We start from the raw sequence: 23,280 nt of genomic DNA on the forward strand, positions 1-23,280 counted from the left end.
TATTTGTGAGCATCCCATCTCCATCGTAAGGTTCCAGGTTCATTGTGAGATCATTGGACCATCTGGCAGGCACGACAGATACGTTAGTGGCGCCGTGGGATCAGTACAAAATCTATGCCTTTCCACCCCTCCATCTCATACCTAGTCTGTTGAGCAGAATAGAGACTGAAAGGTTCCTAGTCATCCAGGTGGCTCTAGACTGGCCTTGTTGCCCGTGGTATGCCAATGTAATGTGGTTGGTGGCAGATGGCCCATCTTTGAGAGGACCTGCTCTTCCAGGGGCTGTTGTTCCATCATGCTTTACTGTCGCTGGCTTTGATGGGGTGGCTGTTGAAAGCAAAGTTCTTAAGGTCAGACAGTTGTCTGCTTTGGTGATCCCGACTCTGTTGAAGGCCTTGAAGTCTACCTTATGGAAGATTTATCATTGCTCATGGAGAGTCTGTATTGTTCAGTGTAAAGCCCTTGGGTTCCATCTTCGCTCCTTCTTTGTAGCTTCGGTGTTTGGCCTTCCTGCAACGTGTCGTATATCAGAAGCTTGAATTGAGTCAATGGGTCAAGTCTTTACTCTAGCTATTTTCTTTCAGTTTTCTTTGGTCCACACTTTCATTCAAGGGGTTTGTCATGTGATGCCTCCTGCGTGTTTCCCATTGCCGCTGTTGGAACTTAAATTTGTTGTTCGTTCTTCAGAAGCCTTCTTTTGAGAGCATTCTGGATATTCCCTTGCTTACACTCTTGCAAAAAGTTGCATTCCTAGTCGCTATCACTTCAGCGTGGAGGATGTCTGAGTTGATGGCTTTGTCCTGTAAGCCGCCTTATCTGATTCGACATAAGGCCAGGGTGGCGCTTTTGACCTTCCTCTTTTCTGCCAAAGGTGGTGTCTAATTTTCACTTGAATGAGGTAATTCTTCCTTCTCTTTGTCCTCAGGAGGTGGCCTTACACTCAGATGTGATTGTACCTTTCCATGACCGCTGCTTTTCGGAGGTCCGATTTCTCTTTTTATGCTCATGAATGGTCCGAAGAGAGGCTCGGGGTTTTCAGTTTGTGGCACATTTATACAGGCATATGCCATTAAAAGGCGGAAGCCTCCCTTCACTGTTACAGCACACTCCTCCAGAGTGGTTAGTGCTTCCAGGGTGTTCCAACATCAGGCATCTGTTTCTCAAGTCTACAAAGCAACGACCTGGTTGGCAATCCAAGTTTACTAACTTTTATTAAGTTCATATGTTGGCATCCTTGGATGCTAGTTTTGGACGCAAGGTATTGCAGGTGGCTGTTTATGTTCTCGGGCACCCCTTGGAGTTCGGAGTGTTTCTATGTTGCTCTGGGTTTGTCTCTCCATTCTTTGGTTTGCCCACCCCTCATTGTGACACTGCTTGGGGACAGTCTTATTTGGTCATGGATTGAGAGAGTCTGTGTCTCAGTGAACGTATGAGAAATTTGTTTTGTGTAAAGGGGTTTTTTTTTTTTTTTTTTTTTCCCACCGTAAAATCCCCTTTTCTGAGTTCATTGAGGAACACAGCACCCACTCTATAGAAATTCTCTTTCAACACTGCCCTTCACTGACTGGAGCAGAGAGGAGGTTTTATGCCCAGAGAGAACTGCCCATAGAAAGTTCCAAGTTTTTTTTTTTTTTTTTTTTCTTCCTAGAGTCCTTTTTGGTGAATAGCAAAAACATCCTGTTTTAACTTTCATTTCCTGGCACTGTGGACCAGAGGAGAGAACCAAAAAAACCTACGTTTCTGGGCAGGATTTGTGTCTGGGCTTTGACTGGGCCATTCTAACACATGAATATGCTTTGATCTAAACCATTCCATTGTAGCTTTGGCTGTATGTTTAGGGTTGTTGTCCTGCTGGAAGGTGAACCTCCATCCCAGTCTTAAGTCTTTTGCAGACTCAAAGTTTTCTTCTAAGATTGCCCTGTATTTGGCTCCATCCATTTTCCCATCAACTCTGAGCAGGTTCTCTGTACCTGCTGAAGAAAAGCACCCCCACCAACTGCCACCACCATGTTTCACGGTGGTGATGGTAAGTTCAGGGTGATGTGCAGTGTTAATTCTCTGCCACACACACAGCGTTTTTGCTTTGAGGCCCAAAAGTTCAATTTTGGTCTCGTCTGACCAGAGCACCTTCTTCCACGAGTTTGCTGTGTCCCCCACATGGCTTCTTGCAAACTGCAAATGGGACTTATGGCTTTCTTTCAACAATGGCTTTCTTCTTGCCACTCTTCCATAATGGCCAGATTTGTGGAGTGCATGACTAATAGTTGTCCTGCGGACAGATTCTCCCATCTGAGCTGTAAATCCCTGCAGCTCCTCCAGAGTTACCATGGGCCTTTTGGTTGCTTCTCTAAACAATGCTCTCCTTGTCCGGCCTGTCAGTTTAGGTGGACGGCCATGTCTTAGTAGGTTTGAAGTTGTGCCATACTCTTTCCATTTTTCGATGATGGAGTGAACAGTGCTTCGTGAGATGTTCAGAGCTTGGGGTATTTTTTTTATAACCGAACACCGCTTTAAACTTCTCCACGTTATCCCTGACCTGTCTGGTATGTTCCTTGCCCTTCAGGATGCTGTTTGTTCACTAATGTTCTCTAACAAACCTGAGGGCTTCACAGAACAGCAGTATTTATACCGAGATTAAATTACACACAGGTGGACTCTGTTTACCAATTAGGTGACTTCTGAAGGCACTTGGTTCCACTAGATTTTAGTTAGGTGTATCAGAGTAAAGGGGCTGTATACAAATGTACGCCACACTTTTCAGATATTTATTTGTAAAAAAAAAGTTAACCAATTTATCATTTTCTTTCCACTTCACCATTGTGTGTGTGTGTGTGTGTGTGTGTGTGTACACACACTTTATTAGGTACACCTGTTCATTTGCTTGATAACACAAATTGCTAATCAGCCAATTACATGGCAGAAACTCATTGCATCTAGACATGGTGAAGACAACTTGCTGAAGTTCAAACCGAGCATCACAATGGGGAAGAAAGGGGATTTAGGTGACTTTGAACGTGGCATGGTTGTTGGTACTGGTCTTTTTAAAAAAAAAAAAAAAAAAAACCTGCTGATCTACTGGGATTTTTAGGGTTTATATATATATGTGTGTGTGTGTACAGTGAAGGAAATAAGTATTTGATCCCCTGCTGATTTTGAATGTTTGCCCACTCACAAAGAAATGATCAGTCTAAAAATCGAATGGTAAATTTATTGTAACACTGAGACAGAATAGCAACAAAACATTCAAAAGAAATGCATGTCTAACAAATTATGCACTGATTTGCATGTTCATGAGGGAAAAAACATGGCTTAGTACTTGGTGGCAAATCCCTTGTTGGCAATCACAGAGGTCAGACGTTTCCTGTAGTTGGCCGCCAGGTTTGCACTCACCTCAGGAGGGATTTTGGTCCACTCCTCTTGGCAGATCCTCTCCAAGTCATTAAGGTTTGGTGGCCGTCGTTTGGTAACTCTAACTTTCAGCTCCCTCCACAGATTTTCAATCAGATTAAGGTCTGGAAACTGGCTAGGCCACTCCAGGACCTTAATGTGCTTCTTCTTGAGCCACTCCTTTGTTGCCTTGGCTGTGTGTTTTGGGTCATTGTCATGCTGGAACACCCATCCACAACCCATTTTCAATGCCCTGGCTGAGGGAAGTTTTGAAGGTACATTGCCCATCGTCCCTTTTTGATGCGGTGCAGTTGTCCTGTCCCCTTAGCAGAAAAATCACCCAAAGCAGAATGTTTCAAGCACCATGTTTGACAGTTGGGATGGTGTTCTTGGGATCATAGACAGCATTCCTCCTCCTGCAAACACGGTCAGTTGAATTGATGTCAGAGCTTGATTTTGGCCTCATCTGACCACAACACTTTCAACTAGTCGTCCTCTGCATCATTCAGATGTTCAGTGGCTGACTTCAGACGGGCCTGGACATGTGCTTCCTTCAGCAGAGGGACATTGAGGGCACTGCATAACTTTAATCCTTGTTGGCGTAGTGTGTTACCAATTGTTTTCTTGGTGACTGTGTTCCCAGCTGCCTGGAGATCATTGACAAGATCCTTGTGTAGTTCTGGGATGATTCCTCACTATTCTCATGATCATTGACACTCCACGAGGTGATGCATGGTGCACCAAACCTAGGAAGACTGACAGTTGTTTTGTGCTTCTTCCATTTGCGAATGATTGCACCGACTGTTGTCACCTTCTTACCAAGCTGATTGGCTATAGTTTGGTAGCCCACTCCAGCCTTGTGTAGGTCTACAATCTTGTCTCTGACATCCTTGGACAGGTAAGTTGAGCAGAGCTGTAGCTGGATTTGGCTGAAGCGTAATTGCGCTAAGTCTGGACAAAATGCCAAAGACATCAGCCCAGAAGGCTTGGGCAGTCGGACAATCCCACCAGATATGGAAGTTTGTACCCGGGTCCACACAGCCTCTAAAGCAAGCAGGGGAGTAATTTGTGTACTTTGGAATTCTCACTGGGACCAAATACCAGCAGTTTAAAACTTTATAATTGGTTTCTGAAGTTACTATATTTTGTGATGATGATTTAGTATAAGACCAAATGCGGTCCCAAACAGAGGGGTCCAATTGCCGGCCAAGGTCTGTTTCCCACTTGCACGTGTATGGAGGATAAGACGTGGTGATTGAGGTTGTAAAAAGAGAGTACAAGCATGAAATATGGCCTCGTCTATGGGGGTCTTTGTGACAAGCCCGCTCAAAGGGAGACCTAGTGGTAACCTGGCTGGTTGTTGTAGTGTATGGAGTGTAAAAATGTTGCAATTGTAGGTGTCTAAATATTTCAGAAGCTGGAAGGCCATGTGTCTCACGCAGTGAGGTGAAGGATTTAAACTTATTCCTCAGCAGAAAGTGGTGGGTCCGGAGAAGGTTGGCTGAGGTCCAGTGTGTAAATGAGTGGTGAAGACCATGATGGGGGAAAGGCCGGATTTTGGAGATATGAAAGCAAGGGGTTATGTAGTGATTGCGGAAGATAACGGGATTTCAATTTATCCCAGAGTGATAGTGTGAAATGTGATGGTGTTTGTTATCCGGCGACGGTCTATAGGTCTTAACCATAAAAGGTTAGCAGTAGACAAGGGGTCGCAGTCTATAGATTTGAGGGCAACCCATTGGGGGATTTCGTGGGTCACATGATATTTGGGTAATTGTTGTAAGGTGTGCTGCCTGATGGTACTTGCTAACATCTGGGAGACCAAGACCGCCGCTAATTTTGGAACGATACAGGGTTGAGCGAGGTATGCGGGGGCGGACAGTGCCCCAGATGTAGGAAAAAATATGACGCTGGAAGACGCAACGGTAATGTGCGGGTACTGAGTTTGGGAGAACTCTGAATAGGTATAAAATTTTAGGGAGAATTGACATCTTCACGACTGCTGTCCGGTAACGGGGACCATTTGGTCATAAGGGCTGTGAGATGGGTAACATAGGTGTGTAGTTAGCTGCATAGAGATCTGATAGATTAGAAGTCAGGTTTATACCAAGGAAAGGAATAGAATGCTGTTACCAGGAAACCGGAAGGATCAGTTTCAAGTGGGCCAAATCTTGAGGGGGAAGGGATATTTTAAGTGCTACTGATTTCTAGGGATTAATTAGGAGGCCAGATAGTGAGCCAAACCGCTTGAGGAGCCAGAGGAGAGAAGATGATGTCAAGGGGGAAGTAAGAAAGAGAAGAACGTCATTGCAAAAAGACAGTTTGTGGTGGTAGCCGCCTATCTCGAGTCCACGAACATCCGGATTAGCCCTGATCAGAAGGGCCAGCGGTTCTATGGATAAGACGAAAAGTAGAGGGGACAAAGGGCAGCCCTGTCTGGTGCCACAGGAGATAGGACATAGGTCAGCTCAATTTCCAAAGTATCTAATTCTGGCCGAGGGCTCACGGTATAGTGAGAAGATCCAGGATAAGAAGTGAGGGCCAAAGCCCCATCAGCGCAGAATATAGTGTAAATAGGGCCACAAGACTGTGTCAAAAGCCTTCCGGATGTCTAGGGACCGGAAACAGGTGGGAATGTTGCGAGTTCTAGCTATATGTGCTAAAAGGGTTGTGCTTCTGACGTCACCGGCTTGTCGAGTTGGAATGAAGCCCATTTGGTCATTGTGGATCAGGGATCCTATGCACGAGTTGAGGTGGGTGGAAAGAATTTTTGCTAACAATTTGATGTCTATATTGAGGAGGGAGATTGGCCTATAAATGGACCACTGTGTGTCATCAGAATTTGGCTTTGGGATCATGGAGATGTTGGCTTGTACTGTTTCTGGGTTGAAGGTATTTCCCGATAGTATGTCATTGAAAGCCTTCATAAGGACAGGCGTTAGGAGATGGGCAAATTTTTTGTAATAGGTGGCAGAGAAGCCATCTGGTCCTGGGCGCTTACGAGGCTTGAAGTATTTAATAGTGTTTAAGGTTTCAGCTGGGGTAATTGGCTGCTCTAAAGCTGTTAACTGGTGTTCCAATAGCTTCGAGAAGGGCAGGGAAGTTAAGAGAGTGTCAGCCTGGGAAGGGTCAAAGGGTGTTGAGGAGGAGTGGCGTTGTGATAGATGTGTGTGAAAGACTTGTAGGATGCGTTTCGGGTTGCTAGTGAGGTTGCCAGATGAGGTGCGTAATCGAATAGGTCTGGTGATATGATTAAGCCTACGAAGCGAAAGAGCTAAGAAGGTACCAGGTTTATTTGCTTTTGTGTAGTATTTGTGCTGGGATCTGTGAAGCGACAGCTCCGCCTGATCTGTGAGGAGAAGATCAAGGGCTAGTCGAGACCGTTCTAGGGCTTCTCGGTTGGCTAAGAAAGGGGTCGCTTGGAAGGCTTGATGAGATTGGTTATAGGCTTGTTCAAGGAGATGGTGTTGTCTCTTCTTTGTTTAAAAAAGACGCTTTGCTAATACAGTACCCATGTAGAACCGGTTTATGTCCTTCCCAAAGTAGGAGAGGAGAAATATCTGGGGTCTCGTTTAGAGATAGTCTTCGTTATCCAAGCATTGTGCCGGATTTTCTAACAAGTTATCGTTGATGATCCAGGAGGTATCAGGAGGGGATGGAGCTAGAGAGGCGATGAAAGTAAGTACAGCGCTATGGTCTGAGCAGGGAATGGGCATAATTTCGGAGGCCAATTGCCGGGGGGAGGAGCTAACAGTCATGAAGATGTGGTCTATTCTTGAAAAGGTCTCATGAGGATGAGAGTAAAAAGTGTATTGGTGCTTTATCGGGTTGAGTTCTCTCCAAGTGTCAATCAGGGAGTAACACTGTAACGTGTCCTGGAAGGTTTGTTTAGATATTGATGAGGGGGGATGTTGAGGGGATTTGTCTAGGAAGGGGTATAAGGTACTGTTTGAATCCCTGCAGACTGCAAACGCAGAGTACCGCGTTTATGATTATCAATAACCAATAGCAGGTGAGAGAGGAATGGTAAGGGACCTTGGTTTGGGGCGTAATATGTAGCAATGGTGACTTCTACATCTAAAAGTAGTCCGGATAGCAAGAGATAACTGCCTTCAGGATCTTTAATCTCATTATACAATGTAAAGGGTGTCGTGCGGTGGAAGGCGATGAGTACCCCTCTGTGTTTGGTTGCGGCAGAGGCTGTGTAGACCTGTGGGTAACGGGGGGCCAAAGAATTTGGGATTGGAAGTGGGAGTGAAATGTGTCTCTTGTAGGCATACTATATGAGCTTTATATGATGCAAATGAGCGGAAGGCCTTGTTGCGTTTCTGTGGTATGTTGATTCCCTGAACATTCGGGGTAAGAATATTTAGAGAAACCATGGGTAGAGTGTATGGTGTATTAAATGATAAAGTATCAACTGGTTGGGAATCTGGTAATCATGGTAGAAAGCGATTGTGTGATATAGGAGCATAGATGAGGTTGTGGAGTCATGTAGGAGGGCGGGGGAAAGGATAGATTTAGGGAAAGGTGCTAGGGGGAGGATGTGGAGGGCCACTCTAGGTCCAAAAAGTGGTCCCTAGAGTCACTCAGTAACAGGGTGGCCTAGGGAACAGTAGTAGACCAAGCGGTATCAAAAATGAAATACCACAGGGGCTAGTGGCGAGTACACAGAACTGCAGGAACGACAGCATTGAAGTAAATATATGGTGGCAAGATCCTGGGGATAAGGTAGGAAAATAAAGAACCAAGGGGTCCTGAGTCCGGACGGCACCGGCCGTCAGGGTAGGCCAGTGAGGATAAGGATATGTAGCTTCGTGTGCCGCCAGAACTGGGGTCCCCATACATATGAATAAATACAACCATAGCAAGGTAGTGCAAAATGTAGCATGTAAGGCACAACAAACTCTCAAAAACATTGGAGAGAAAAAGAGTCAAGATAACCATTAACTTGCAGGAAAAATAAAAATACATTTTTCCCCAATACATATAAAAAAAGGGAAAAAAAATTAGACAAAATGGGCCCTGGGGGCTAACAGAAGGATACATGATGCCTGCATCTGAGTGAGGGGAGAGGAAAATAGACACCGTGGATGTTGACCGCTGCGTTGCTAGAAGTTCAGTGGTGTCATGTGTTGGTGGTGAGGCAAGAGTTGATTGGTGAGACTCAGTCCATGGATTTTTGTGGAGACAGAGCAGGTGATGAGAAGCGCCCTCGTTTGTGGGTGTTAAGTTGACCATTGGTGAGGTGTGGAGGGTGGGATTTCTGCGGTGAGCAAGACGCAGATCGCTGTCTGGAGCTTTCTGACGGTGTTGTTGATTGTCGTAGTTGAAGGTTCCGTAGGGTGTCCAATAATTCATCAGGGGTCTTGCAGATATAGTCTCCGGTTTGGTAGCGGAAACGCACTGCGAAGGGGACGCTCCATTTTTATATGGTATTCCATGTTGCTGGAGCGCTTGCAGATGAGGTTTCATAGCCCTACATTTGGCGATAGTAGTGGGGCAGAGGTCTTGGAACAGTTGGTAGGTGTGACCCTGGCACGATAGAGATTCCACGTTGCTGGCTGCTTGTAAGAGTTGCTATTTGGTACGAAAAAAGTGGAGTTTGGCTATAATATTGCGTGGTGGGCCATTGGTGCTTCTCGGAGGTAGTGCCCTATGGACCCTGTCTATTTCCAGGCGTTCTATTGGGATGGCTGGGGCAAGCTCTTGGAACAATGCTGTGATGGTAGATTGGACGTCAATGACCGATTCTGGAAGGCCACGAATTTGCACATTTGAGCGTCGTGCTGACTGCAGGGCTGCATAGGGCTGTGCTGCTTTCTTCCAGAAGGAGATGGTGCGGTGGCCATCTTGGAGGAGGCACGAGCTAGGGCCTCCTTGATGGGCTTGCTGGGCGGCAGAGCCTGATGTCGGAGCGTTCCCCTGACCATGCTGGCTTGTCCAGGGGGGTTGCCAAGGAGACCGGGACTGCTTATTAAGCTGCAGGGGCTGGGATCTGCGAGCGGGCGGCTGTCGTCCCCGCGGTGTGACGGAGCCTCGGAGACATGTCCGTCCCGCCGGCCGTGCATGCACACTCCCCTCTAAAAGGCTGCTTCTAATCTCAACTTGTTAATTGTATGAAAGGCACCTAGTAGTCAGAAATTCTGCTGAATGATAGGGAATCAAATACTTATTTCCCTCATGAACATGCAAATCGGTGCATAATGTGTTAGACACGCTTCTCTTTTGAATTTTTTGTTGCTATTCTGTCACTCAGTATTACAATACACCTACCATTCGATTTTTAGGCTGATCATTTCTTTGTGAGTGGGCAAACATTCAAAATCAGCAGGGGATCAAATACTTATTTCCTTCACTGTGTGTGTGTGTATATGCATTTGCATACTACATAAAGTATTGCATATGTTCTATGATAATACACCATTCAGTGCATATAAACCACTTTACACTGCAACATTCAATAAGCAAAAATTTAATGTATAAATGATTGTACATCTACACTTAGGTGCACAAATTGAGCTTATATATGTGGGTGGAGTTAGCTGTTATTTCCCAAACACTTCTATGGGGTCCTACGGTTTTGATGTTTCAGAACTGCATGCTGAATTTTTTTGGTGTACTTTCTAAAGCTGCACTAAAAACAAATAAGTCTATGGAAAGCTCAACTGATCCAAATGAAACCCTTTGCCCAAAGCACAGCAAAACCACATCGTGGCAGTATGAAGCCACTGTTAGTGTCCACATAAATAGGCATACAGAACACTTGCCAGATATACGGTATATGACCCCTTATTACTAAGCAGGCGATATAACAAAAGATGTAATATTTGGTCACCAGGTATCGCTCTCCTTCACCTAGGACCAACGTATTTTCAGTTCCTCCACTCTTCACCCCAGTTTAGGCATCCCACATAGAATAAAACAATCTCCTTAGTGTAGGAAGCATAAAACTTGCACTTAATGTTAACATTATAGCCCTCGCATAAACATCACAGATTAACGTCCTTACAAGCATACAAAATGGAAGCTGGTAAAAAAAAAATACCCCACTTCTGGGTCCAGCACCTAATGTCACCTCCGCCTCTATATGTTCAAGTCCTAGTTCTAGACCTCAAACTAATCATGATGCATCATTTAAAAGCCCAAGCTATCATTAAACTTATTGATGGCAAAATGATGGTCCAATATATTTTGCCACTATAGATGTTACAGTATTACATACATATATTCAGCATCAATATAGCATGGAGGCAGTATGGTAGGCTTTGCATGGTTCACAGGTAGTAGGAAAGCAACAAGTAGAATGCAACAGAGAAACTGTTCAAAGTATGACCACTATCTAACTGGAATGGAAGTGATTTTAAACCAGTTTGTGTAAAAAAGGGGAATGGTAGAGGAATATTAGAAAAATTGAGACATGATATAGGAATGATAACAATGTTGGAGGATAGGGACAAAAGGATACCTACAGAAATGGGTTTTGGTTTGGTCATGGATTGTAATAGCTAGTACAAAGATTTAAAGAACATTATTATAAAGTTCTGGCCATTTTTGAAAAGAGGGGATGTTGGGCCCTCTTATTCCAAATAAACCCCAGACAGTGTTCCAAAAGCACCAAAGCTCAGAAGAAACTAGTTTATAATGTTCTCTCCTCCTGTAAGAAATGAAAATTTGATGCTTTAATTTTACAGGTTTGTGTCCCCATAAAGAATGAGGTATGTAGATTTGCTCATAATCCAAAAAGAAAAATAGATGAGTTTAAAAAAGTATAGCCAAAGCTATTTTGGCTATACTTCTCCTGGAGGTCACAAGAGTGCAGTTCGTTCTGCACTCCTGTGACCCAATGGGCTGATGTCACTCAGCAAATCCAGGCTGGGCTGGATCCACCCACGTGCCTGGACTGGCACCTTGCTCAGCCTTTGAACAATCCACTGAGAGCCTGAGCCAGCCCCTCCCACCCACCTCCAGAGCCCAGCTCTCCAGTGAGCGCTGGAGGGGCAGAGCAGAGAGCCATTGACTGACAGTCACGGCTCTTTACTCAGAGCAGAGGTAGGGAACTAAGCGATTGGATTGATGATGCGTAGGTGAGTACAAAAATTTGTTTTTTTTTCTCTCCATACTTCTATTTTAAGTCCAACACCAATGGTAAGGACTAAGAGTGAAAAAAAAAATATACTTCAACATTTTGTTACTACGAAAATGCCCTTGTGGCCCCACTCAAGTTATGTGTAAGATTAGTGGAGCCCATTCATAATCTAAAAAAGGGGCATACAAATCATAGCTTGTCTAAGCACTTTCAGGTGTCATGATGGGTATTGAAAATTTGGAGTATAGATGCAATTAAAGGTCACTGGAGGGGCTCTATCAAGATAAGAGAACTCTCCAGAAATTAAACAAGGTGAAGAACTTGATTGCTGCCTAAAGGACCAATCTTAAAGGACTAAGATGTTGAGCTGGATTTGCATTCCTTTTTGGTCAAATTTTAAAGAGGTATCAAACCTAGAAGCAAACATTATATTGCACAGCTTAACAATTCTTAGATGGAATGGCTGCATTCGTGTTTTTTTTTTTTTGTTTTTTTTTTAGATCTTTCATTTTCATTTTGTGATCTGGCCAGTAAGTTTGTTTTTCAACAGAACAAGCTCTCTTGCAAGTGTATCAGTCAAGAGTGTTGAGACAAACCATTTACCACTGACATTGGTGCCTAAAATGATCAGTTTTTATTCATGTAAAACCCTTTTCCCAAAAAAAGAAAATTGTTGCTTTAACTGCTTGAGTAACTGCGGTGTGCTATAAAAAGAACAGATTAACAATACTGCTGTGCTCCTTCGTCCACAGTGGGGTCGTGTGTGTGTATGTATGTGTGTGTGTGTGTGTGTATATATATATATATATATATATATATATATATATATATATATAATTTTATTATAATTATCTAATCCTATTACAGCTACTGGCAGATTGCCATACATCACTCCTACTCAGCTTAAATCATCCACAGCCAGTGGTGAGACAACATGCTGTTCTGCACCTTAAGAACATCATTGAGACCTCTAAGGTGAGAAACTACATTCTTTAAAGGCCTTTCATACTTTTAGTCCTACCCCCAACCCTTTGACACTTAGTGTATCTAAGTTTTAGAAAAAAAAATGTAAACTAGTCCTTAGATGTGGTGGCTACAGTAATGCACTACAGGTTAACTACTTGCCGCCCTGCCACTGTATATATACGTGTGTAGGACGGCACTGGGGGCGCAAAAGCACGTTGTTTTTGCGGGCAGGGGGCGCGCGCTCCCACCGACCCGCGGGTGACACCATTCGATCCCGGAGGGATCAATCATTAGATTTCAGCCAGTGATGTCTGGCTGAAATCAGATGATCGGTCCCTGTCCTATCCTGTCCTGTGTTGACATTTACACAGGACAGGATATGATGTCATTCTTCTCTGCCTGGACACATTCCGTTCCAGACAGAGAAGAAGACATACTAACAGTGATTAAAACAGCACATACCCACAGTTAGAACACACCTAGGACACATTTAACCCCCTGATCTCCCCCCGTTAACCCCTTCACTGCCCTGTCACCAGTGTCACTGATCAGTGAAGCGATTTTTACTGATCACTGTATCAGTGTCGCTGGCGACTTCTGATAGTGTTAGCGCCCCTCCCAGATAGCGCCAGATTGCCCGCCAGTACACCAGTAATCCCGTCTAACCCCTTGATTGCCTTCCCCCCCCCCCCATGAGTTGACCCCTTCACTGCCCTGTCACCAGTGTCATTGATTATAGTGAACAGATTTTTACTGGTCACTGTATTAGTGTCACTGGTGACTTCCGATTAGTGTTAGCGCCCCTCCCAGATAGTGCCAGTTTGCCGCTAGTACACAAGTAATCACATTTGACCCCTCGATTGCCAGGAACACGCTTACTTGCACGCTAAACCTCCATTGCTAGTATAGTGTCTGATTGGATCAATATCTTTGATCAGATCAGCGCTATACCAGCGTTCACATTACTATAGTATCCCCAAAAACGCAGCGTTAGCGGGATCAGCCCCGACACCTGCCAGCACCTGCGTTTAGCCCCTACGCCCCCCTCCCCCAGCAAGTGCAGTGGCAGTAGATAACTGTCACTTGATACATATTACACACAAAACCGCAGTGTTCACAGAATCAGGCCTGATCTCTGTTAGCACTTGTCGGTACATTTTTTGTAGCGGTTCAAGCAGTCCCTGACAGCCAGGCGCTCTTTTTCCCGTGAGTCGCACTAAGTACCTGTAAATTTAGTGGCCAAAATGTCCAAGCAAAGGTACTCTAGTGAAGAGGCCTATAGGATTCTGAGCATGTCAAGTGAGAGTGAAGGGGAAGACTCACTGGCAGAATCAGGCTCAGAATACGAACCTATAGACAGCAGCGGCACCCTGACAGATAGCTCAGACGACGAGGAAGAGGTCCCTGCTAAGATCAGGTGTACCCGATCCCATTCTCAGGTTGCTGAGGTGGTACAAATGCATGATGACTCTCATATGCAGCAGAGTGCCAGTACTAGTGCCGCACTACCTTTTGGTGAACTGGCGAGCACCAGCGGCCTAGTACATCCTGGTCGTATACATACCAGCACTGCAGTATCACTTGGTGACGTGGCGAGTCCCATAAGTGCAGTACAAGCTGGTGCGGTGGCGAGCACAAGTAGTGTCCCGAGGCCACCAAGAATTCGCAGACAGGCCCGTAGAGCCCCTAGTGTCCTTCCGGATGTGCTTGCAAATCCCGATTGGCAGCCCACAAATTCTGCAGTACACATACTTCCCCCATTCACTGCCCAACCCGGAATTCAGGTGGAAACGGCAAATTTAAATACTCCCCTTGATTTTTTTGAGCTGTTTTTCACAGAAGATCTTTATGCATTGATTGTGGATCAAAGCAATTTATATGCACGACAATATATCGCCGCCAACCCAAATTCATACCTTGCCAGACCATTCGCATGGAAACCCATTACGGTTTCCGAATTTAAAGTTTTTTGGGGCCTAACCCTTAACATGGGCATTAATAATAAAAATCAATTGCGGTTGTATTGGTCCACAGACCCGCTTGTTCACATGTCCGTGTTCTCTGCTGCCATGGTTTTATGCACTTCTGCAACAACACACTCAGTCATCCTCGGGGTGACCCTGAATTTGACCGGCTCCACAAAATTCTGCCCCTCGTAAATCACTTTAACCAAAAATTTGCAGATGTGTATACTCCCCATAAAAACATCTGCATCGATGAGTCCCTCATTCAATATTCTGGCCGCCTTCTAATCAAACAGTATCTCCCCAGCAAGCGTGCCAGATATGGGATCAAGATGTAGAAGACCTGTGAGAGGGCAACAGGCTATACATGCAAGTTTCGGATTTACGAGGGAAAAGATCACTTGGAGCCCCCCGGATGCCCAGACTACATGGGGAGCAGTGGCAAGATAGTTTGGGACTTGGCGTCATCCTTTTTCCATATGGGGTACCACTTATACGTGGACAATTTTTATTCAAGCGTGCCACTATTTAGACATTTGTTCAATCTGGGAATTTGCGCATGTGGCACTGTGCAATCTAATCGCCGGGGCTTCCCCCAACGGCTTGTAAATACCCGTCTTAAAAAGGGGGAAAAAGCCTGCTTGAGAATTGAAGAATTGCTCGCAGTGAAGTGGAAGGACAAACGGGATGTTTACCTCCTGTCTTCCATTCACGCAGATACGACCGTCCAAATTACCACGGCAGCTGGTGTTGTTGAGAAGCCCCTCTGTGTCCACTATTATAACCTTAACAAGGGAGGGGTGGACTTCAACGACCAGATGATGAAGCTGTACTTAGTTTCCCGAAAAGCCAGACGCTGGTACATAAAAGTGTCTGTTTATTTCAATTGGCTGTATATAACGCTTCTGTTCTCTATAAAGCAACTGGACATAGTGGATCATACCTAAATTTCCAGTTAGAGATCAACAGGGCCCTTTTGTATCCAGAAGGTGTTGCGCCCTAAACCCCTATCCCAGATGCAGTTAGCCGTCTGCATGAGAGACATTTTCCCGATACCATTCCTGATACCCCAACCCAAAGAAGACCCCAAAAAAGGTGTCGTATCTGCAGCAAACGTGGAATTAGGCGTGACAGCCGCTATTGTCCCTCCTGTCCTGGCCTCTGCGTCAAGCCCTGCTTCCGCCTCTACCATACACTAGTTGACTATTAGTATAAGGTACAGCACGGCACAGATCAGGGCACATTTACACAGGGTCTCGAAAGATGTTAGGCAGTCAGGAAACTGGCTATTGCATTTGGAGAGACCCTACCAGCTGTTTTAAAAATGTTTAAAGTTTGAAAAAAAAAAAGTTAAAAAAAAAAAAAAAAAATTAAATACAAACCCCCCCCAAAAAATAAAAAAATGTAAAAACCAAAAATAGTTTTTTTTGTTGTCATTTTTGTGATTGTTCTACTTTTACTGTTTTATTGTTAACCATTTCTGTTTGCAGGAATGCTTTCAGCTGCAGCACTGACCTGTTTATTCTGACAGCAACAGGAACTTGCTCTCAAAATAGACATAAGTCAGCGTGGGCAGCGCTGTTGGATGAGATTTTTCATCCGCAGTTAAAAAAAAAAAAAAAAAAAAGAGAATATATGCCAAAGCATGGGGGCGTGCGGTGGCCAGTGGGTGGATGGCCCCTATGCTTCGGCATATATATTTTATATTTGTTGGCACATTTCATGTGTGCCCACCATTAGAAGTGGGTGGATGCAGGGAGGTTTCTAATGGTGGGCATACCACACACTTTTTCTGGCAGAGATTTCCTCTTTTTTTTCATTCAGCCCACAGGCTGCATAAAGAAAAAAAGAACATAGCATATACACCCAACAAGGACCAGCGACGTACTGGTACATCACTGGACTTTGAATGGTTATACCAGGGTGATGCCTGCAGCTGCAGGCATCATCCTGGTATCATTTTTTTCAGCCGGCAATGGGCTTTCATGTAAAAGCATTCCTAGTGGTTAATTAGCTGCAGGATTGCCTTTACAAGCAGTGGGAGAAAATGCCCCCCCCCCCCTCCCCCTCCCTGAGATAGCATTAAAAGTGATTAAAAAAAAAATTAAAGGGACAGTGTAAAAATAATTAAATCAGAAAAAAAGGACCCTCGCCGATCCGCGCACGCGCACACCTGTGGCCGTGAGCATTGACCCTGTGCCAGTATGGAAACAGCGATTGCACCATGCATGTGAGGTATCGCCATGAATGTCAGATCAAGGGCAGTAATTATAGCTCTAGACCTCCTCTGTAAATCTAAAATGGTAGCTTGTAAAGGCTTTTAAAGCGTTGCCTATAGATATTAAAAATGTATGCAGTTTGTCGCCATTGCACAGGGCATGCATAATTTTAAAGCATGTCATGTTTGATATCTATTTACTCAGCATAGCATCATCTTTTATATCATACCAAATAATTGGCCAATATATTGTGTTTTTGTGCATTAAAATTAAAAAGTGTATTTTTCAAAAAAATTGCGTTTGAAAAATCGCTGTGTAAGTAATATGTGAGATAAAAAATTGCACCACCCACCATTTTATTTACTAGGGTGTCTGCTCTAAAAAAAAATATATGTTTGGGGGTTCACTTTAATTTCCTAGCAAAAATACTGATTTTTTTTAATGTGAACAAAGTGTCAGAAAAGGCTTCAGGTGGTTAGAAGAGTGAGTGATGTGTGGCATAAACTTCTAATGCTGGGCATAAAATGCCCCCGCCCCTCAAAATGACCCCTTTTTGGAAAGTAGACACCCCAAACTATTTGCTGAGAGTCATGTTGAATCAATAGAAGAATTTATTTTTTTACCACAAGTTTTGGAAAATGACAAAAAAAAAAAAATTACACAAAATTGTCATTGAAATAATTTATTGTTCACACAAGCCATATGTATATGTGGAATTACTCCCCAAAATACATTCTGCTACGTCTCCCGAGTATGGGGGTACCACATATGAGAGACTTTTTGCCAGTCTAGCCAAGTACAGGACCCCAAAATCCAATATGCACCATCAGGCTTTTAAAGGCCTTTATTTCCTCATTACGCTTCCTGACTACCTATCACAGTTTCGGAGGCCCTGGAATGCCAGAATAGCACCAAACCCCCCAAATGACCCCTTTTTGGAAAGTAGACACCCAAAGGAATTGGATAAGAAGCATGGTAAGTATTTTGAAGATCTCATTTGTTGCCACAAGTTTTTGGAAAATAAAGAATGAAAATAAAAACATATTTTTTTTTTTCTTTTTTATATTTCAAAACCTTGTGAGAAAAAATGAGATCTGCAAAATACTCACCGTCCCTCGTATTGTAAACCGCAAGGGCTTTCGATCATGAAGACAATAAATACATTTCTTGTGCACCTTTTGCCCATTGCAAATGCAACAAATTGCTTTCTTTTCTTTACATTATGTTTAATTTCTTTGCATGCATAGCACTTCCTGCATGCAAATATGCTTCTAGATTTATAACGAACTATGTAGAATATTTTAGTGAATCTAAAACAGATTTGACTAGTCAGTCCCTAAAACTTGTTGCCCTCTTTATAGATGAATTTTGGATGTTCTGGAAGGATGGTGGTTAGTAATCTATCCATCTTTAGAATATGCCAGTGGCGCTTAACCACTTAAAGTCCTGACACTTTCACCACCTTCCTGTCCAGGCCAATTTTCAGCTTTCATCGCTATCACACTTTGAATGACAAATGCATGGTAATGTAACACTGTACCCATATGAATTCTTTAGCATTTTTTTGGAGAGATAAAACTTTATTTTGGTGGTATTTATTCACCACTGGGATTTTTATTTTGTTGCTATATAAATGAAAAAGTGCAAACAGCAAACATTTTGAAAAAAGTGTTTTGCAAATCTTTCTTAATAAATCCTGGCCAAAATGTATTCATTTATCTTTTAGTCAAAAAAACCCAAATTAGTTTATAACCAAAAATAATTTTTCAAACCTTTTTTTGAATATATATATATATATATATATATATATATATTGGCCAATCAGCGGTCACATGATCGGGACCTCACACAGAGGTCGCGTACATCGATCTGTGTTCCGCTGTGTCCTGCGGACACAGTGGGCACTGGATTGCGGTGCCGCACGTGCACAGGCGGGGAGGATGTTTGTAAATGGCCACGCGCTCCTGCAATGCTCCCGTCCGGCCCATGTATATAACCACTTGCCCTCCAGAGGATTTACCCTCCTCTTAATGACCAGGCCTCTTTTTGCTACTCGGCGCTGCATTAATTCAACTGATTGCGTGGTTTCGCAATGCTGTACCCAAACAAAATTGACATCCTTTTTTTCACACAAATAGAGCTTTCTTTCGGTGGTGTTTGATCACCTGTGCGCTTTTTATTTTTCGTGCTATAAACAAAAATCTATATTCTTTGAGTTTACTATATATTTTTTATAGCCAAAAGTAAAGTTATATATTTAGGCCAAAATGTATTCTACTACATGTTTTTAGTAAAAAAAGAAAATCCAAATAAGTGTATATTGATTGCTTTGTGTGAAAGTTATAGCGTCTACAAACTATGGTATAGATTCTGCAATTTGCGCCTTTTTTGCTATTTTGTGCTGCACTAGTTTAACTGACAATTGCGCGGTCGTGCAATACGGTACATAAATAACATTTATGTCCTTTTTTCCCACAAATCGTTTTCTTTTGGTGGTATTTGGTCACCTGTACGCCGTTTAGTTTTGGTGCTACAAACAAATTTAGAGCAAAAAAAATGTTTTTGGAAAAAACATTTTCTCATTTCTGTCATAAAAAGTATCCAAAAAACTAAAATTTCGTCATAAGTTTAGGCCAAAATGTATTCTGCTACATATTTTTGGTTAAAAAAATCCCAATAAGTGTATATTGATTGCTTTGTGTGACAGTGATAGCATCTACAAATGACAATGAAAATGACACTTTTTTTTTTTAACACAAAGTTGTCATTTAAATGACATAGTTCTCGCACAAGCCATGGGTATATGTGGAATTACACCCCAAAATACGTTCTGTCACTTCTAAGGAGTATGGGGATTCCACATGTGTGAGACTTTTTGGGAGCCTAGCCACATACAGGAGCCTGAAATCCAATGACCACTTTGAAAGCTTGCGTAACTTCCTCATTTCAGTTCCTCACTACCTATCACAGTTTCAAAGGCCCTGAAACGCCAGGATAGCACAGCACCCCCCCCCCCCCAATGACCCCCCCTTTTTTTTTGGGAAAGTAGATACCCCAAGGAATTTAAAGAGGCATGGTGAGTATTTTGCAGATCTAATTTTTTTCTCACAAGGTTTTGAAATATAAAAAAAGAAAATTATTATACAGGATTTATATAGCGACAATGTGTTTTTTGTTTTTTTTTTTCCTTAATATTCCAAAAACTTGTGGCAATAAATGAGATCTTCAAAATACTCCCATACTTCTTATCAAATTCCTTGAGGTGTCTACTATCTAAAAAGGGGTAATTTGGGGGGGTTGGTGCTATCCTGGCATTTCAGGGTCCCTGAAATTGTGATAGGTAGTCAGGAAGTGTAATGCAGAAATAAAGTCCTTTAAAAGCCTGGAGGTGCTTGTTGGATTTTGGGCTCCTGTACTTGGCTAGACTGCCAAAAAGTCTCACATGTGGAACCCCCATACTCTGGAGAAGTAGAAGAATGTATTTTGGGGAATAATTCCACATATACCCATGGCATATGTAAGCAATAAATCATTTAAGTGACAATTTTGTGAAAAAAAAAATTGTAATTTTCCAAAAACTTGTAGTAAAAGAAATTCTTCTATTGATTCAACATGCCTCTCAGCAATTAGTTTGGGGTGTCGTTTTGGGGGGTGGGAGCATTTTATACCTAGCATTAGAAGTTTATGCCACACATCACTCACTCTTATAACCACCTGAAGATCAAGCCTTTTCTGACACTTTTTGTTCACATGGAAAAAAAAATCAGTATTTTTTTGCTAGGAAATTAATTTAAACCCCAAACATTATATATTTTTTAAAGCAAACACCCTAGTTAATAAAATGGTGGGTGTTACAATTTTTTGTTACATAGTACTCGCGCAGCGATTTTTCAAACGCAATTTAAAAAAAAAAACACTTTTTTTTACTTTTAATGCACAAAAACACAATATATTGGCCAATTCTTTGGTGAAATATAAAAGATGGTATGTCGAGTAAATAGATATCAAACATGACATACTTTAAAGCTGTGTATGCCCTGTGCAATGGCGACAAACTGCATATGTTTTTAATATCCATAGACAGTCTTAAAAGCCTTTACAAGCTACCATTTTAGATTTACAGAGGAGGTAGTGTTAGAATTACTGCCCTTGATCTGAAGTTCACGACGATACCTCACATGCATAGCAGAGCCATACAAAGCAGTGTGTTTACAGTGTAAAGCACACACACAGTAAAACCGCACACAGTTAACGCTTTGATCGCCCCAGTGTCAGTGTAATGTCAGTGCTTTTTATTAGCACTGATCACTGTATTTGAGTCACTGGGGATGTCCGTTACAGTCAGTACTCCCCCCACCCCCCATGTCAGAACGCACGCCGCAGTCCCGCAGTATAAGTCCCTGATCGCTACACATTTAGCAGAATACGTTGTGGCCTAAATTTGACTAAATTAGACTTTTTTTTTTAAATTTTTGTACTGGACATGTTTAATAGCAAAAAGTCAAAAATAGTTTCTTTTCCCTCAATTGGTGGTACTTTTTTCTTTTTTTTTTTTTTTTCTTTTTAATAGCACAAAAAATGAAAAACTGCATAGGCGATCAAATACCGCCAAAAGAGAGCTCTATTTTTTTTGGGAAAAAAAAAAGACCTTTTCATTTGGGTGCAGCGTTGCATGACCGCGCAATTGTCAAAGTAACTCAGCTCCGTATCACAAAAAATAGCCTGGTTGGGGGGGGGGGGGGGGGTAAATCCTCTGGAGGGCAAGTGGTTAATTGCCTCTTCTCGACAACACCCAGAACCTAGAACGGTTGAGATCCTTCTCAACTATTGACTTCTTCAGCGTACTCCTTGCGTGTATGTTGCATGCATATTTTTAGCCCTCAGGTGCATAACTTGCCAAATATTTGCCTAATTGAATAGTGCCTTGAGGTTGACTTGTAAATTGGCATCTTTTAAGAACGTTTTTCCACTGGTGCAAACACTGAAATTATACTTTTAATCCCAAACTCTAGAATGTTTATAAATTAAAAAGTGCTTGCAAACTCCTACATATACCCAGTGAAGTGACTGGCATGTGATACATGATTTTATCTGTAGTCTTCTTTTCTCTACATCCATTCAGAGTCCTTAATTTTTAAAGCTTGTCTAGGGTTCAGTGTGGCGAGTTCTGAGTGGATAGGAGTGAAGAGATGCACCCCATACATACAGCTCAAAGATACAGAGCTGAGGCTGTCAATCTGCTGGAGGTCCCTCCCAGTCACTGTTTTTTTTCTTTTTGTCAGGAAAACTTGTCAGAAATGATTCATGCTGATAGCAGAGGAACAAAGCGGCAGACAGAAATGACACTTTATGCTCTGGATTGCGACAAGTACACACTATATAGGGATATGTTTTGTTCATATTTTATGCCTGAGGTTTACAACCACTTTAGTTTACACACTAGCCATGTGTGGGGAATGGTGTCAAACGCTTTTGTAAAATCCCAGCATACTATATCCACAGCCACTCATTTTGTCCAAGTTTTTGCTTACCTTTTTCATAAAAAGAAATCAGTTTTGTTTGACAGCTTTGGCCTTTTGTGAATCCATGCTATTGCTTTAAAATAGTTTTTAGGAAAACTCTATTGGCTTTTATTAGTGTGAATTCACACTGAATTGTGTTAAAATGCATGTTCATTTCCATGCATTTTAGTCGCGTTTTACCCTTGCATTGGGATTCCACAGGTTTGGCATAGGGCCAATATGGTGCCTTTTTAAAAAGGGATCAAAATTTTACTAAGCAACTACAGACCTGTTTAACTTCTATGGTCAGGAAGATTCTCGATAGTTTAAGGGTGAATTCACACTGATTTGCGTGAAAATGCATGTACATTTCCATGCATTTTAGTCATGTTTTAACGTGTGTTGGCTTGCATTGATCTGCGTTTTAGCGCACTTGTGAAATGCAAGTCAACACAGACACATAAATAGTTTGTGTTTTGTTCACACTACAACACTGCATTGATCTGTATTGCGCTAAAATGCAACATGTATGAATTTTAACGCAATGCAGCTCAGCGCAGCGTTGTGCTCCATGCATTTCAGCGCAAGTCATTGTAGATAACTATTTGCATTCACACAAGTGTTTGATTTGCACGCAGACACAGGGAAAAGTGTCGTCCAGAACATTTGACTGGAGACTATCCTATTTATTTTTGTGATTTGTTTTTTTTTTTTTTTTTTTAATACACATATTAGCCTGCTGCATCCTGCTAAGCACTGTTTTTAGTGAACACTTTTTTAGGTTGGTAAGCTTTTCTCATTTCTAGTGCTTCAAGGTGCCAAAGGTGCTTGTACCCAGTGTGCTGGTCCCTGTGTTACCTGATTTTGAGGTCTGGCTCACAGCAGGATGATCAGTAAAGTGGCGGGCTGTGTGTTGACCATCAGTGTTGATCTTAACTGTATATTAAGTCTGTATATTGACTGTATATTACTTTTGTTTTACAGTCAGGTTTTGATGAATCTTTTCTTAAGGACGCGATCATGGCTCGTCTCATGGATGAAAATGTTGAGGTGCTTTTGTCTGCTTTAAATTCTCTAAAGGTGAGAGAGATATTAATTGAATACTACTATTCTTGCTAGGAAATTTTCAATGGCAAGTTGCTAAAATCATAGCA

The 23,280-nt window shown here is 42.5% G+C and overlaps 1 protein-coding gene across 1 annotated transcript in view; it reads left to right on the forward strand.

Annotated features, from left to right (window-relative positions):
* Positions 1–23,280, forward strand: part of HEATR1 (HEAT repeat containing 1) — a 387,031-nt gene that overhangs the window by 1,934 nt on the left and 361,817 nt on the right. Inside the window, exons 2-3 of the mRNA XM_089660010.1 lie at positions 12,344–12,451; positions 23,111–23,206. Of these exons, the coding sequence (XP_089516136.1) occupies positions 12,344–12,451; positions 23,111–23,206 (204 nt within the window). The remainder of the gene's footprint in view (positions 1–12,343; positions 12,452–23,110; positions 23,207–23,280) is intronic.

This window comes from Staurois parvus, unplaced genomic scaffold (genome assembly GCF_062004578.1).
Source record: "Staurois parvus isolate SC_StPar_1 unplaced genomic scaffold, SC_StPar_1.0 ptg001196l, whole genome shotgun sequence".
Lineage (NCBI taxonomy): Eukaryota > Metazoa > Chordata > Amphibia > Anura > Ranidae > Staurois > Staurois parvus.